Source organism: Clavelina lepadiformis, chromosome 5 (genome assembly GCF_947623445.1).
Source record: "Clavelina lepadiformis chromosome 5, kaClaLepa1.1, whole genome shotgun sequence".
NCBI lineage: Eukaryota > Metazoa > Chordata > Ascidiacea > Aplousobranchia > Clavelinidae > Clavelina > Clavelina lepadiformis.
In genome coordinates this window covers 5,159,989-5,172,912 of record NC_135244.1, presented here as the reverse complement: position 1 = coordinate 5,172,912, position 12,924 = coordinate 5,159,989, and the positions used below count along the sequence as shown (strand labels likewise).

The 12,924-nt window shown below is 36.1% G+C and overlaps 3 protein-coding genes across 4 annotated transcripts; 1 reads left to right on the top strand and 2 right to left on the bottom strand.

Moving 5' to 3' along the window:
* Positions 1 to 525: 525 nt before the first annotated feature.
* On the bottom strand, positions 526 to 4,857 carry LOC143460246 (uncharacterized). Of its 2 annotated transcripts, none has more exons than XM_076957691.1 (8): positions 4,639 to 4,857; positions 2,741 to 2,921; positions 2,300 to 2,446; positions 1,967 to 2,026; positions 1,756 to 1,848; positions 1,501 to 1,641; positions 1,335 to 1,413; positions 526 to 1,216 (listed from the first exon to the last, which is right to left on the bottom strand). In XM_076957691.1, the coding sequence occupies exons 2-8, from the start codon at positions 2,891 to 2,893 to the stop codon at positions 1,002 to 1,004; spliced, it is 888 nt and encodes a 295-aa protein (XP_076813806.1). In that variant the 5' UTR covers positions 2,894 to 2,921; positions 4,639 to 4,857; the 3' UTR covers positions 526 to 1,001. The 2 variants fall into 2 exon arrangements, with proteins under 2 accessions (XP_076813806.1, XP_076813805.1); XM_076957690.1 differs by having other exon boundaries at positions 526 to 1,261; positions 4,639 to 4,855.
* A 3,046-nt stretch (positions 4,858 to 7,903) lies between these two features.
* Positions 7,904 to 9,289, top strand: LOC143460389 (uncharacterized). The gene is made up of 3 exons (XM_076957879.1): positions 7,904 to 8,130; positions 8,339 to 8,406; positions 8,510 to 9,289. The coding sequence occupies exons 1-3, from the start codon at positions 8,063 to 8,065 to the stop codon at positions 9,277 to 9,279; spliced, it is 906 nt and encodes a 301-aa protein (XP_076813994.1). The 5' UTR covers positions 7,904 to 8,062; the 3' UTR covers positions 9,280 to 9,289.
* On the bottom strand, positions 8,949 to 12,594 carry LOC143460391 (uncharacterized). Its single transcript, XM_076957880.1, has 6 exons — positions 11,704 to 12,594; positions 11,426 to 11,532; positions 11,155 to 11,263; positions 10,904 to 11,005; positions 10,695 to 10,813; positions 8,949 to 10,188 (listed from the first exon to the last, which is right to left on the bottom strand). Exons 1-6 carry the CDS (start codon positions 11,793 to 11,795, stop codon positions 10,169 to 10,171), a joined length of 549 nt encoding a protein of 182 aa, XP_076813995.1. The 5' UTR covers positions 11,796 to 12,594; the 3' UTR covers positions 8,949 to 10,168.
* Positions 12,595 to 12,924: the final 330 nt, after the last annotated feature.

Genomic DNA, 12,924 nt, shown 5'->3' with positions numbered 1-12,924 from the left:
CCAAGGAAAGATTCCAACACGGTTTTTGTTTTGCTGAGCTTTAATCCCCTTTTTTGGTGCAAGCCTTCAGTCATGTTCTGAAACCTCTATTGCGTGTTTTCCATTTATGTACACATCTGCTTACGGTCGCCTGCGTCGGCATCAATGCTAGCGAATGCCAGGTCGGGCTTAACTGCTATTTCCAGCGTAAGTATAGTAACAAGAGACGATTAAATAAACAAAGCAATTTATTCCTCAAAAATAAAGACGTACTTTGCTTCATAGCTATATTTAGAAAAAGCAAGTAACCTACAATTACGAAATGTCTTTCATGTCATTAAGTAAACGCAACAGGTTTATAACTGTCAGAAACGCACTTTTTAGCGATTTTTGGATATACTGCTTTACATACTTAATCATTACACATGTAGCCTACAGCTACCTAAATTAACAACTAAAATAGGTTTAGCAATAAAACCGTTAAACTTGTACGAAGCTATAACCTCCTGAAGTATGTTGTATGGCAATAAAACAAGAACGACGATACAATGTGTTCTATAAGTTTACTCTTAGAGGCGCCCGAAAAGAGGAAACACAATCAAGTACTGTACAATGGCAATGGCAAAAATACTACAAACTAACAAGAAATTTGGTTGATTTTTTTATTACACTTATACTTGATTGATTTGCTTTTTTATTATTTTTATCTACATAACTGCATTTTAAAAATAGCAATAGCCAAGCTTGAAACAAAATAATCGTGCATATACACACACGCAAAATTCACAGGTTTATTAAGCATCTCTGATTAATATTTTTTTAAATCCACAACAACAACGCCAAGCAGCAAATAAACAACAGTACAAAACAAATGGCAAGACACAATCAAAAAAATGTAAATCATAAACATGGCAGGCAAGCCACCATTTACTATAACAACATCTTAATTTGTTTTTTTTTTTTGCTGAACATCTTTCGAAATTTTCTGTATCGTTCACCATTTGATTATTATCGATGACTAATTACTGGGAATAAGCAGGTGGGTAACTTTGCCCACTCTCTGTTGGAGATTGCGTGATGTTGGAAGCTTCTTGCTGTTTTCTCTGGCCAGCATCAGAAACAAGCTGATTAGTTGGCATGACTTGGCTTGTAGTGGCAGCAGAGTTGGATGGAATTACTGGACCTTGCTGCATCACCACTGGCATAGTATACTGTGGAATTGTTCCTGCGACAGGTGCTGTTTGAAAAACGTAATGAGACTGCGATTGCCTAGCTTGTATATCTATAACAAAGTATGCTACGATATAAACGTAATCATTGAAAAATGGCAGCAATAACCTGACATAATGACTTACTCTGAACGAATACAGGTTGACCAGCAGTGCCAGGGGCGGTTCCAATGTACGCCACCTGCTGGTTTGTTTCTAAGTATCCCTGTTAAATGAAGTTGAAACCTCAAGATGTGGGTTAGGGTTAAATTAAGATCACTTTGTTGAAATTATAACTAATAAAAGAACCAACCTGTCCACAACATCCTCCGCAACATCCTCCACAACAACCTTGAGGATTGATGCAGCAACTCAATGACGCACTCACAATGAGGAGAATGAAAGATAAAAAAGCAGCGACGATATTGACTACCATCAGGCCAATGGCGAAAGCCTTGTTTGAAAGTGGGTAAATGTCATTCCAGTTTAAATGTTTTGTTGAATAAAAATATTAAAAGTGCATTTAATAAACTACATCGTATATCAGTAAAGGTATTTGTTAATATACCGTTCTCGGTCCGGAAACGATCCCTATTCCCAAACCAAAAAGTGTAATTGAGAATACCGCTCCAGTGATGGCAAAACCCATGTGACAGTTGATCTAAAAAAGTTAAGATAAAACGACAAAGTTTTGCACTGATGTATCTAAACTTGCAATCATGTTGACGTTCATGTGTGCCAGATAACAGCTTAAGTAAAATTCTCGTTGCCATGCTCACGATGCAAGGTGTCGCCCTTTTACTTCCAGCAGCTATTCCAAGTCCACCAGCAATTACTACCTGAAAAAGACGAAATAATTGTAAAAATAAAGTACGAAAAAATGAAGTAGTGAAGCAAATGAAGATGAAGAAAATCAAGTACAAAAAATTAAGTACATGATCTATTCTAAATTGAAATAGACTCAAGTTTTCTGTTATCAATAAGTGGATTTGAACGTGTTGTTTTATATTATTAGCATATTATTACCTGTGTTTGTAATAATATGGCGTAAATATTTTTTCATGTATGAAAACAGATTTCTATTTTGATCATAATATATACTGTAATCTTACCCAAACACCACACCATATTCCTTCTCCGGTCGTCCACGCTCGGTAGTAACCATAACCATAACTGGACCTATAACCGTGCTCACTGACATAGCTGGAGAATACTGCTCCCAACACCACGCATAAAGATCCGAGAACCACTTCTGCTATCTAGGACGTAACATAACATAAAAACTAATATGTTAAAGACGCATTGGTAAAAATAGTAATAAAAACGTGAACTATTTCCATAATGTTTGTAAGCTACCATCTTTCTTTTTATCTTTTAAGCTATATAATAGATATGATTTGCACAGTTTATTATAGTCAAAGAGCAGTCGGCTGCTTATTCATTGAAACTTCAATGTGACTTTAACGAATACTGTTGATCAAAGGTATAAGCATAGAGGGTATTGATCACATTTTGCTGTTTATCGCTAATAGTATAGGCCATAGGTTACAAACCGCGATTCCTCTGAGTGCCTTCGTTTTACTGTTTGCTGAAGCTGAAATCTGTTGAGGTTGAGGTTGAGGTTGAGGTTGCATCATGATCTGCGCTTGAGGTTGCAATACCACAGACGTAGTGTTTGTTTGGTTAACTGGGTACGCAGCCGCCATTTTTATGAAAATATCTTATCTTGATGATCTGCAAAAACTATTTAGTTTAAGAGTTACAATATTCAACTACTCTAATACATATACTAATAGTATATTTAAATATACAAACTATTATATTATACTATCAGTATACGATACTATTTCTATACTATTATTTTAAAGTAGGCCTGTAACAAGCTAAACATTGTCAACACGTTTTAAAAACTTCAATATTTGAAAACAATTCTGCAACACTGCTGTTCTAAACTGAAGCTGTCTGAGTAAAACGAAGCTGCTTCACTCAAGTCCATTTTTTGTGGTATACACAAAGATACTGGAGCTATGCAGCATATTTTCCTTCGCTTATCCAAAGCTATTTCATTACCATCATGATTTCTAGTTCTTTGTATGGGAATTGTATTGCGTTGTTTATTTTTCGCCATGTATGGTGTTGTGAGAAAGGAATGCGGTGGCCTCGAAAGACAGCAAAAGTCGATCACAAAAGTATACTGAACTTCTTGCGCGTTTTCCACATTATCCCTTAATATACCATATAGCACTGCGTTACTTGTGTGGGGTTCCTGATACTGTAGCCGACTTGCTATTGTGTCAACTTCACTGTACGTTTGTAGTGTTCAATCAATCTGACTCCAAAGTGGTACGCTATCTTTAGACCGCTTAAGCTAGTTGAGCATCACAGTATGCTGACCAAGCAGACAAAGTCGTTACTATTGATTCCCTTTAAAACTATTACTGCTTTCAAACTACACTACATGAGATGCTTTCAATGTCAATGCAAAATTAGACGGATCGATAGAGATAACGCAATTTGCTTTGTGGTAACAAGATTGCCCAATTCGTAAGTAATTAAAGGGGGGCGTCTGCTGAGCAAGAGCCAAGTTATAACACAACAGCATTTGACGGTCAACACACGAAATACATGTCATATAACATTATAATATTACCAGATTTGCACAAGAATTTCATAGAACTAAGTCGCTAAGGGCTAATTTTGGCTACTAGCCTAGCAAAGTATATACCAGGTACTTACTTGTACCGTTTTACGTCAACTTGTTCTCGAAGCTTTCAGTTAAGCTAAACCGAGTTAAATACTTGTACAGTAAACTCAAAATCTAAAACTAATACTAGTATACAACTCTGTCTCAATAAAAACAAAGCCCAGCAGAATAACAAAACTAAACTGTATTACACACGCAAAAGTTACAGGAAATGACGTAGTTTAAATTGAATCAAACGTTTCGACTTTACACCTACTGTTCATTGGTATAATTCTAAAGTCTAAACCATTATCATTCTTTTCTGCTAAAAGAGACATAACTTCTACTTGCTTTGTGTAACGAGTTATACGAACGCAATGTAAGTTCAAGTGGTTCGTTTACGTCACGACAATTCTTTTATAGTTTTAAACATACCCGTGTTTATTTTCCTTCTTTTACAAGGAAGTTGTCTGACAACATTGAGATGACGTTATTTGAGACTGCTCTACGTCATACCAGAAATCTATGCACAAGCTGATGATAAGCACTTCTACCTACTCTATATAATATTTAACGCGTTATTAATCTCTATTATGTATATGGGATACATATCAATGAAGAATAGCCTATTGTCATTTCCTGAACTTCCTAGACCAATTAAACACGTCATGGGCTTTGATTTAGCAAGTGTTCTTACTATGTAGGCTTATGCAACTTCTGCCTGTATGTAAACTGCTTATGTACAACTTAAAGTATATTGCTACCCACCAATGCACAAAATGCTTGAGTCCAGACACTTTTCCTATTTTTATCTTCAGTTGTGAGTGACTGGTCACGGATGAGTGCGATTGAACCAAAATCTCGCTAACCGCAAGTTATGCCGATAACACACTCCCTGCTGTATTACGTTAGAATCTTCATCGGCCAATGAACATGGCTCACAACACAAAGAAACAGAAAGCTTTCATGCTTGCTACAGTTTCAATCTTTTCCCATTCAAAAGGATTTTTAATGCCTACATATTACGCATTTTATGAGTCAATATCGAACATCAATTAGTTATTACTTATTAGTGTTTTACCTCACCTATTATAGTCATATATAGCTATTACACATCTCCCCTTTCACACAGCAGTTACAAAATGTCGTTTAAGTTTACTTATGTTTCACTGTTTCATTCGGTAATAAAAATAATAATTGAATTAACGTTATTCGGGAGTGCTCGGGTGTTCTGAGGAACTTGAAAAATAAGTCAAACAAAGTAACATTGCGAATTGAGTGTACAAGTTAACCCTATCCTAACCAGGCTTGCGAGTTTACTAAAAAACTAGGTGTGGCCGACCCCGCACACACATTTTCAATCGTTAATTACTAGAAAACTATACGTCGTAAACTGATCGGATTTTGACAGGTTAGTAGAAAAATCATCTGGCTTCCTGTATACATCATAATTGTAAAACTAAAGAAAGTGAATTTTGTGTAAATTAAGTATTTCTAAAAGTGACACATTTCTAGAAATTCTTCTTGTTACGCCGCGTCCCCGCTGTGCGGAAAACCAGCTGACCGCGAGAAGAGAAGGAAAGAGACTAGTTAGTCGAGTTATTGGTGCGTAAATGAGTAATACGCTTCAATGCGGAGAGCAGAGCAAAGCAGAGAAAAATTATGAAAATATCGCAATAACTTCAAAATTACAAAATCCAACTTTATCAAACAAACATTGACAGATAGCTGAACATTTTTTAGGAAAAGTCACCAAATTTCAAGTTTCTACAGCAATCAATGCAACTGTACGCCACGTTTTGCTATGACAGTGTGCGGGAGAAGCCAAGCCTAGTTAGAATAGGGTTAACTGACAAGAAGATTCGGGTGATTGATCGTTGATGTTAAAACCTAGACCACAGCAATTAACGTGTCAATGTTTTCGTATCTTCTTTCCTCTTCGGAAAGTGTAAAAACTTGTGTTTTGTAGGTAATTGCTTTCAACAGTCTCAGATTGTGAGCAGTGACAAGGCACGACTAAATAAACACAACAACGCTGCAAATATTACTCACTGGCATAATCTAACACCTTAAAATCATCCATACATTATTGCTACCATTATGAGTTAAAACCTGAAGCTATACGGTCAAGTAACCAGCAGTCCAAGCTCACAAACTATAAGCTTATAAATAATATGTTTAACAAGCAATTAATCTCTGCCTTTATTATAGTTGGTTTATTTTTATTTATCTTATTATAGTCTACGACTCTACGAGTCTACGCCAACCTATTATTTCATGCCAGCTACAATCAGATGAAGTAGCTTCAGTAAAAGCGCATTTCATGTAAAACGTTTTATTTCTTTTGTTGTGTAAGTACAATTATATTCCCGACCAATAATATAAGCTTTGGTTACATTTAATCAACAATTTTCTCTATTCTCTAACTAAGTAAATCACACACAATCGTATATGAACTTTCTTAATCAAAACTAGGTTAAGCGATAAAGAATATCTAATATTCAAGATGCCATGATAATAAGTATAGGCCAAGACAAGAACGAAACAAGAAGGGTTATGTTCATTACAAAGTTCTCTGAATAGCTTTCACAAGCATAAGCTTTATTCTTCAGGTGTACTGCGAAATGTACAGGTCAGAAATGTGTTCAGGTATATTACTTACATTTCGCAGTACACCAGCTGCAGTATGTGACCAAAGTTGACTGTATCAGACACTTTACTCTATAGTCTACCTATAAGGTTTATTTACTATTAGCCCGCATTTATTCGTTTTTATATTCTTCTGTTCGGAGTAAGTTTTTTTAACAATGGCAGGTTTTTGGCACCTGACTTACCTTTCATTAGAAAGCCCTGTGCAAGTCGTTGACCATAAACACTTTTGTCTACGCGTCTACTCTGACGTTTTTGATCATATTTTAGTATCTTTTGGAGAACCATTATTTAGCAAACGCTGTTTTCTAAATGCCCTGGAGCAAATTAACGTGTCTTGGGCCGTAAATATAATCTGGTCCTCATGTAGTGTTTAGGAAATATAGACCAAAGTAGATTTAATGCTCAAATACTCGATACAATTGAGGTTCACTGTATTTATCGTCGTTTACAATTAATTTGACACAGTTGAGTGATCAAAATCTCGCTAAAATTGAAGTAGGGCGTTCATACATTCCCGCCACGTTAGAAGATGTGACGCTGTAAGACACTATAGGGCAGGGATGGCCAACCAGTCAGAGACTAAGAGCCTCACTTCTTACTGTGTTAGCCACAAAGAGCCACAACATACACATTATGATTTATGATGCTTTTTCTTATTACGTCATAATACTGCATCAGATTTTGTTTCGGTTTCATCATCTTTATTCTGGGTCGACATCTGATGTAAACAGTCATTATTTAGCAAATATCAATTGAACATTAGCCAGAAGAGATTACTTTTTTGTATTACTTATCTGCCCAAAATGGGTAAAATGTGCTCTCTTTTGGAGGTTCAATATGAACGAAAGAGCCGCATAATACCGGGCAAAGAGCCGCGGGTTGGCGAGGCCTTCTATAGGACATAGGCTAGTGAATGCTATTTACAAGAGAGAAACCCTCTTTTTCGGATCAAGACGAAAAACTACAATCAATTAGTAAATTGTCTATTGGTAAAATTCGAAAAGTCAAACAATAAGGCTAGGGCTACCCAAAGAGATTTAAACACATGAGTAGAAACTTCTCTTTTGCGCATGACGTCATGTTTGTTTCTTTTATTCTCTTGGAGCATATTCTACTTTCTCCACGGTCACGGTTCACTACATAACAATAAACATGCAGACGACGACAATGATTTTCAGATCTGTTTGCTGCTGGAACAGATTAGTCTTATTATTAGGGTGCAGTTATTGGGATCCATTGGGTGTTAATTTTAATTGAAATTAATAATTGAAATCAGGTGAGAGTTTTAGGTTCAGCAATTAACTTAGTTTCAGTTCCTTGAACTGATAATGCTGCTGTTTTGTATCAAGGCTTGGCTTAGCCTACTTGAGTTGCGCGGGAAGATTTTTTCGTTCACCACATTTATCTTCGACCAGGCAATTAGCAACTAAACTCATTACTCATTAGCATAGGCCTTATGTTGCAGGTGTTGTGTCATTAAAATAGGCTACTGAAAGTCTGATTTCAGATCTTGTTATTGTGGTGCAGTTGTTGGGATCTAATGGATGTCAACTTGAAGTTAATTATTGAAATAGATTGTGACCCAGAAGACGATGCAGCAAACTTCATGTAAGATACGATATGCCTATTAATCAATTAGCCAACTGCTGTTGAGCTTGTCCTGTATGGCGGTCACCCAGAGTGTACGTTCTCGCCAATTTATAATAAACAGCCAAGCAAAACAACAAATTAATGTAAGTCGTAACGAGTATTTGAAGTAATACTGTACTGATATATTGATGTCATTTAATCTGATAATGAAAATATTTATTTGCAGATGTGGACAATGTTTGCATAACTGCACAAGTAATGAAACTTTGCTGGCTCATCAAAAAACTGCTCACGGTATATTTGTTTTTTGTTTGAAACTTATTTCATTTTGAGCTCTATCATTGGCAGATTCCGATTAAAAAAATCAAACAAACTTAATTTTACACTTGTCTTGCAGAATCTTCTTGCAATAATGTTACAAGAGAAAAGCTGATGGAATGGTGGGAAACAGTGGGTGGCGTTAAAACAGATCTAACTGCAGATGCGGTTAACTATTTTATGAAGCTATTTTCTTCGTACAGTTCACCGGATGAACTGTTTCATAAATTCTCCTGTGATGGAATTACGTGCATCCCATCACTATTTTTCTTGCCAAGAAAATTGTCACTATGTTTAACACGAAAATTGTTTGATGTATTTTTATCACACGTTACCACTGTTGCACACAACAAAAAGGGGAAACACTTGACATTACACAAGTTAACCCGAGACGAAGAATTCATAATTCAGTACATAGGTGGTTATATTTTGCAGAAACTCACTAAGCGCTGTATAAATCCGAGAGAAATAGATCTATTGTCTTGTTTAACTGATTATAGTAATGAAACCACTAATAGTTCCTTGATTTCCGCTTTAAATAATAACAATTATGGACATCTTACAGTTCCAGCGAAATCACTAGTGAAATTGTTGATGTATGTAGAAAGTGTCTTTAGGAAACAAGACATAAAGGAGCACATCATGGAAAGTTGCATGTCTTCTTTGAGTGTTTGTAACATAAAAGATATATTTGAAAATCTTGTTTTTGATGAATGTTTGCAAAAATTGTGCATGAAAATATGTAAATTTTACGTGAAGATTAGATGCTATCAAAAAGCCAATCATTTAAATTCAGTACTGCATGTAACCTCTGATCAAAATGTAAGTCTGAGAAAATCATTAAAATGAATGTACATTACATAGTTGTCTTCTTACATGTACTTCGTCAGTTTTAGCTCAAGAAGGATTAAGTGTTACTGTATTGTAAGCAGACTGTCAAAACACTCGAAATCAAGTTATTTTTTTCGCTTCGGCATTGGATCATCGCAAACATCACCATGTTTCCAGTCAATAACGTGATTTACATTTGACCCCTTAAGTGACTTGATATTCTTTTTGCACATTATCACATTTTCAAATTGTGCATATTGGTGAATATCAGGCACTTCATTTCGACGGCCAGTTTGTCTCATATGACCGAAATAGGCCTCCAATGGGTCTTGGTTTAAGCGCTTAGTTAAGACGTATGAACCTTCTGGGCTGTTCTCCAACAAGAATTTCACCAATTCAGCAATGGCCATGGATGTGGAAACTAAACCGTCGTAGGTTTGATGGCTCAGAAACTGCTTTGACTGTTCGGAAACGGACCCAGTTAAACTGCTTTTCCATTGTTTTAACTCTGAAAGGAATGTATTAAGCCATTTCAGACGAGGATCATCAATCGTTGTATATGGTTTCAAGTCAGGGTTGTATGAATAATTTAATCTGGTGTTCATGAGGTCAAACCACTTATTCATCAAACCAGCAAACCACGCACTCATCTTCATTTCTTCTCCACCACGACTCTTCATTAAACTGGAGACAGTTCCAGAGAGCAATTGTGCGGCATAGCAAACCCGCATTTTTGCGTAACTCTTATGGGAAAAATGGCCATCAGTCAACTTGCAACTTCTCAACTCTGAACTTTCAAATAGGTAGGGAACATGGCAAAAATGCTTCCACAAAATGAAATGTTGATTGTACTTCATTATTCTAGCTCCACCTGGACGGCTGGATCTCACACAGTTACAGGCTGTCTTCAGCAAGTGTGGAGGGTCACTAATCAAATAAATAGGCATTTCTGGCTGATAAATATTAATGCACTTGTAGGGGACGGTCAAATTGGAATTATTGAGCAATTGGAACAATTTTCGGTTGCAGGATGCACCATCAGCAACAAGTGCTAAGACTGTAAAATCACATCCGGCCAAGGATTCAACCACTTCCCAGAACATGCTAACCAAGTGAAATGCCTTTGTATTCTTGGTGGCATAAAAAACAATAGGCCGGGAAAAATTGCTGAGGATACTCCTACCATAAAATTGTAGGGCATGTGTGGCAGGAGCTTCATTATTGTATTGTCTGTCGACACCCAGATCAACAAATCCTATTATTCGGTCTGTTGCTGCATTATACACAATATTTTCTTTCACTGTAAACAAAATAAGCAACAGGTTATATCTTGTGCATATACAGTAACTTGTGTCATTGTTTTGTCATAAAGCATGAATAAGAATCTTACACAGTGTGATTAATAGTGTTAAAAATTCCAAGAAAAGTTTCACCTTTCATTTCATCGATTGATATAACGAGAAATCGTTCATGTGATGCTAGACTGAGACTTTTGGATTTCAGTTCTTCTAAAACATTATCTTGAATGCCAGGTGCAGTGCAGTAAACGTTTCTGAAAACAGTACAAAAGTGAGCAAGTGAAACAATTGCTCGTAGTTAGCTTGTAGTAGCCAAATTGCAGAGAACAGAACCCATACGCTACCGATAGTCATTTAGGGTGCGTGAGCTTGGTAGTCGTAAAATGCCACTTTGTCGTAATTCTTCATAGGCGCTTTTACTTTTAGCAGCTAGACTCAAACAGAACCTATAAAGAAAATTGCAAGGGTTGATTTTAGCACGCTTTTACGAAATAAACAAAAATTGAGGTCAACTGAACTTAGTTACTCAGTAGTAGTTCAGTTCTGAACTTAGTAGTTATTCAGTAGTTTATTACTCAAGGAGACCTAAACCTACTTTATTAACTCAGGGTGATATCTTTCCCCATTTCTTTTCATACTATTTAGCTTTTGCTGCTCTTTCCAAAAGATTGAGTAGAAGTTATCAATTTTATCCTCATCTTGAGCTAAAAAAATGTATGATATTAACGTAAACTTCACAAAAACACACGACACAAAAAGACTGAGTTATATGCATTGTGTAGGTGCATCACATTACATTTGTAGCTTCATTAGAATAGTTATAAGTAACATATTCTGGATTACCAGCTTTGTAATCGGTATGATACCTGCTTTAACAATGGCTGTCATGTCATCTGACATAATTTTATCTACCTCCACTTGCACCGTATCATCAGCTAACAGAGTCGAAACCTTAGCTTCTAATTCTCTAATGCTAATAAAGAATTACTTCATAACAACAAGACTATCTTAAATAATACTGTTTTATTTCTATCTTCTGGCATTGCTCAATCTACATATAGTTAATTGTAAAAAGCACAGCTACTGACACTGACAATCTTGCGAATGAGACTATTACTAATAGGATTACGAAGTGCAATATCACCAAATTTCATTAGCAGTAAAGGTGGAGGTAATTCGAGATGGTAGGTTAAATGTTGGCTGCGCTGATCGTTTTAAAGGTTGATCTTTAACCATATGGTAATAATTTAGCCTTTTCTGGTTGAGCCGTCCCTCTTTTTCATCTACACTACAACAACTCCTGCACTGACCACTTTCCTTGAGAAAAAGTTCACAACTTGCATTTCTAACAACAAGAAATTTGGTTCATTTAACAAGAAAAGTCTCTCCTTCTCCTTTTTTACAAATTTTCTCGAAGGTATCTTAAACAGAGTCACGGCAGGTGACCTGTTGTTGCACATTGGTAAACAGCACAAATTTGCCATTATTTCAGACTATTTAGCTTATTTCAATAACTTAAAGCCTGCAACATAAGAACTGTACTATTGAGTCTTAATCTGTAAAGTTTTTATTCTGCGCGTGGAGCGAAATTTTATGCGCAGATGAAACAATACAATATGACTCGGTCTATCTAAATTTTTCATCCATTCATTTTATTTTTCACCTTAAATGTGGTGAACGAAAAAATCTTCCCGCGCAACTCAAGTAGGCTAAGCCATGCCTTGATACAAAACAGCAGCATTATCAGTTCAAGGAACTGAAAATAAGTTAATTGCTGAACCTAAAACTCTCACCTGATTTCATTAATTAATTTCAATTAAAGTTAACACCTATTGGATCCCAACAACTGCACCCTAATAATAAGACTAATCTGTTCCAGCAGCAAACAGATCTGAAAATCATTGTCGTCGTCTGCATGTTTATTGTTATGTAGTGAACCGTGACCGTGGAGAAAGTAGAATATGCTCCAAGAGAATAAAAGAAACAAACATGACGTCATGCGCAAAAGAGAAGTTTCTACTCATGTGTTTAAATCTCTTTGGGCTACCATATGTCCTCTTTTAGGAGGATTTGTCCTCTTTTCTAAAAAAAATGAATTGTCCTCCGAGGACACTGAAAAATGCCCAAATGTCCTTCTTTTTTTGCATTTTGCGCTTTCTTGCTTATATTTTCAGCAGAATTATGTTTCTGTGACTTTTCGGCATGAGGCCTAAGTCGAGTCAAGTGACTTTTCAGCGACAGCTTGAAGTCTAATCATTTTTCTTATCATTGTTTTAATTTAGACAAACATAAAATCTAAATAAAGCTAAGCAATAATGCCAAAGAGGAACACCGTGTTTTCTGATGAACTGCGGCAAAAGTATCC

Coding starts and splice junctions, on each gene's coding strand:
- LOC143460246 (XM_076957690.1), bottom strand. CDS start 2,893: ATGGCGGCTGCGTACCCAGTTAACCAAACAAACACTACGTCTGTGGTA. Junction 1,642..1,755: donor TCGTTTCCGGACCGAGAACG/GTATATTAACAA, acceptor CTTTCAAACAAG/GCTTTCGCCATTGGCCTGAT. Junction 1,414..1,500: donor GCGGAGGATGTTGTGGACAG/GTTGGTTCTTTT, acceptor TTCATTTAACAG/GGATACTTAGAAACAAACCA.
- LOC143460391 (XM_076957880.1), bottom strand. CDS start 11,795: ATGGTTAAAGATCAACCTTTAAAACGATCAGCGCAGCCAACATTTAAC. Junction 11,264..11,425: donor GACAGCCATTGTTAAAGCAG/GTATCATACCGA, acceptor ACATTTTTTTAG/CTCAAGATGAGGATAAAATT. Junction 11,006..11,154: donor TATCACCCTGAGTTAATAAA/GTAGGTTTAGGT, acceptor TTTTCTTTATAG/GTTCTGTTTGAGTCTAGCTG.
- LOC143460389 (XM_076957879.1), top strand. CDS start 8,063: ATGGATGTCAACTTGAAGTTAATTATTGAAATAGATTGTGACCCAGAA. Junction 8,131..8,338: donor GACGATGCAGCAAACTTCAT/GTAAGATACGAT, acceptor ATTTATTTGCAG/ATGTGGACAATGTTTGCATA. Junction 8,407..8,509: donor TCATCAAAAAACTGCTCACG/GTATATTTGTTT, acceptor CTTGTCTTGCAG/AATCTTCTTGCAATAATGTT.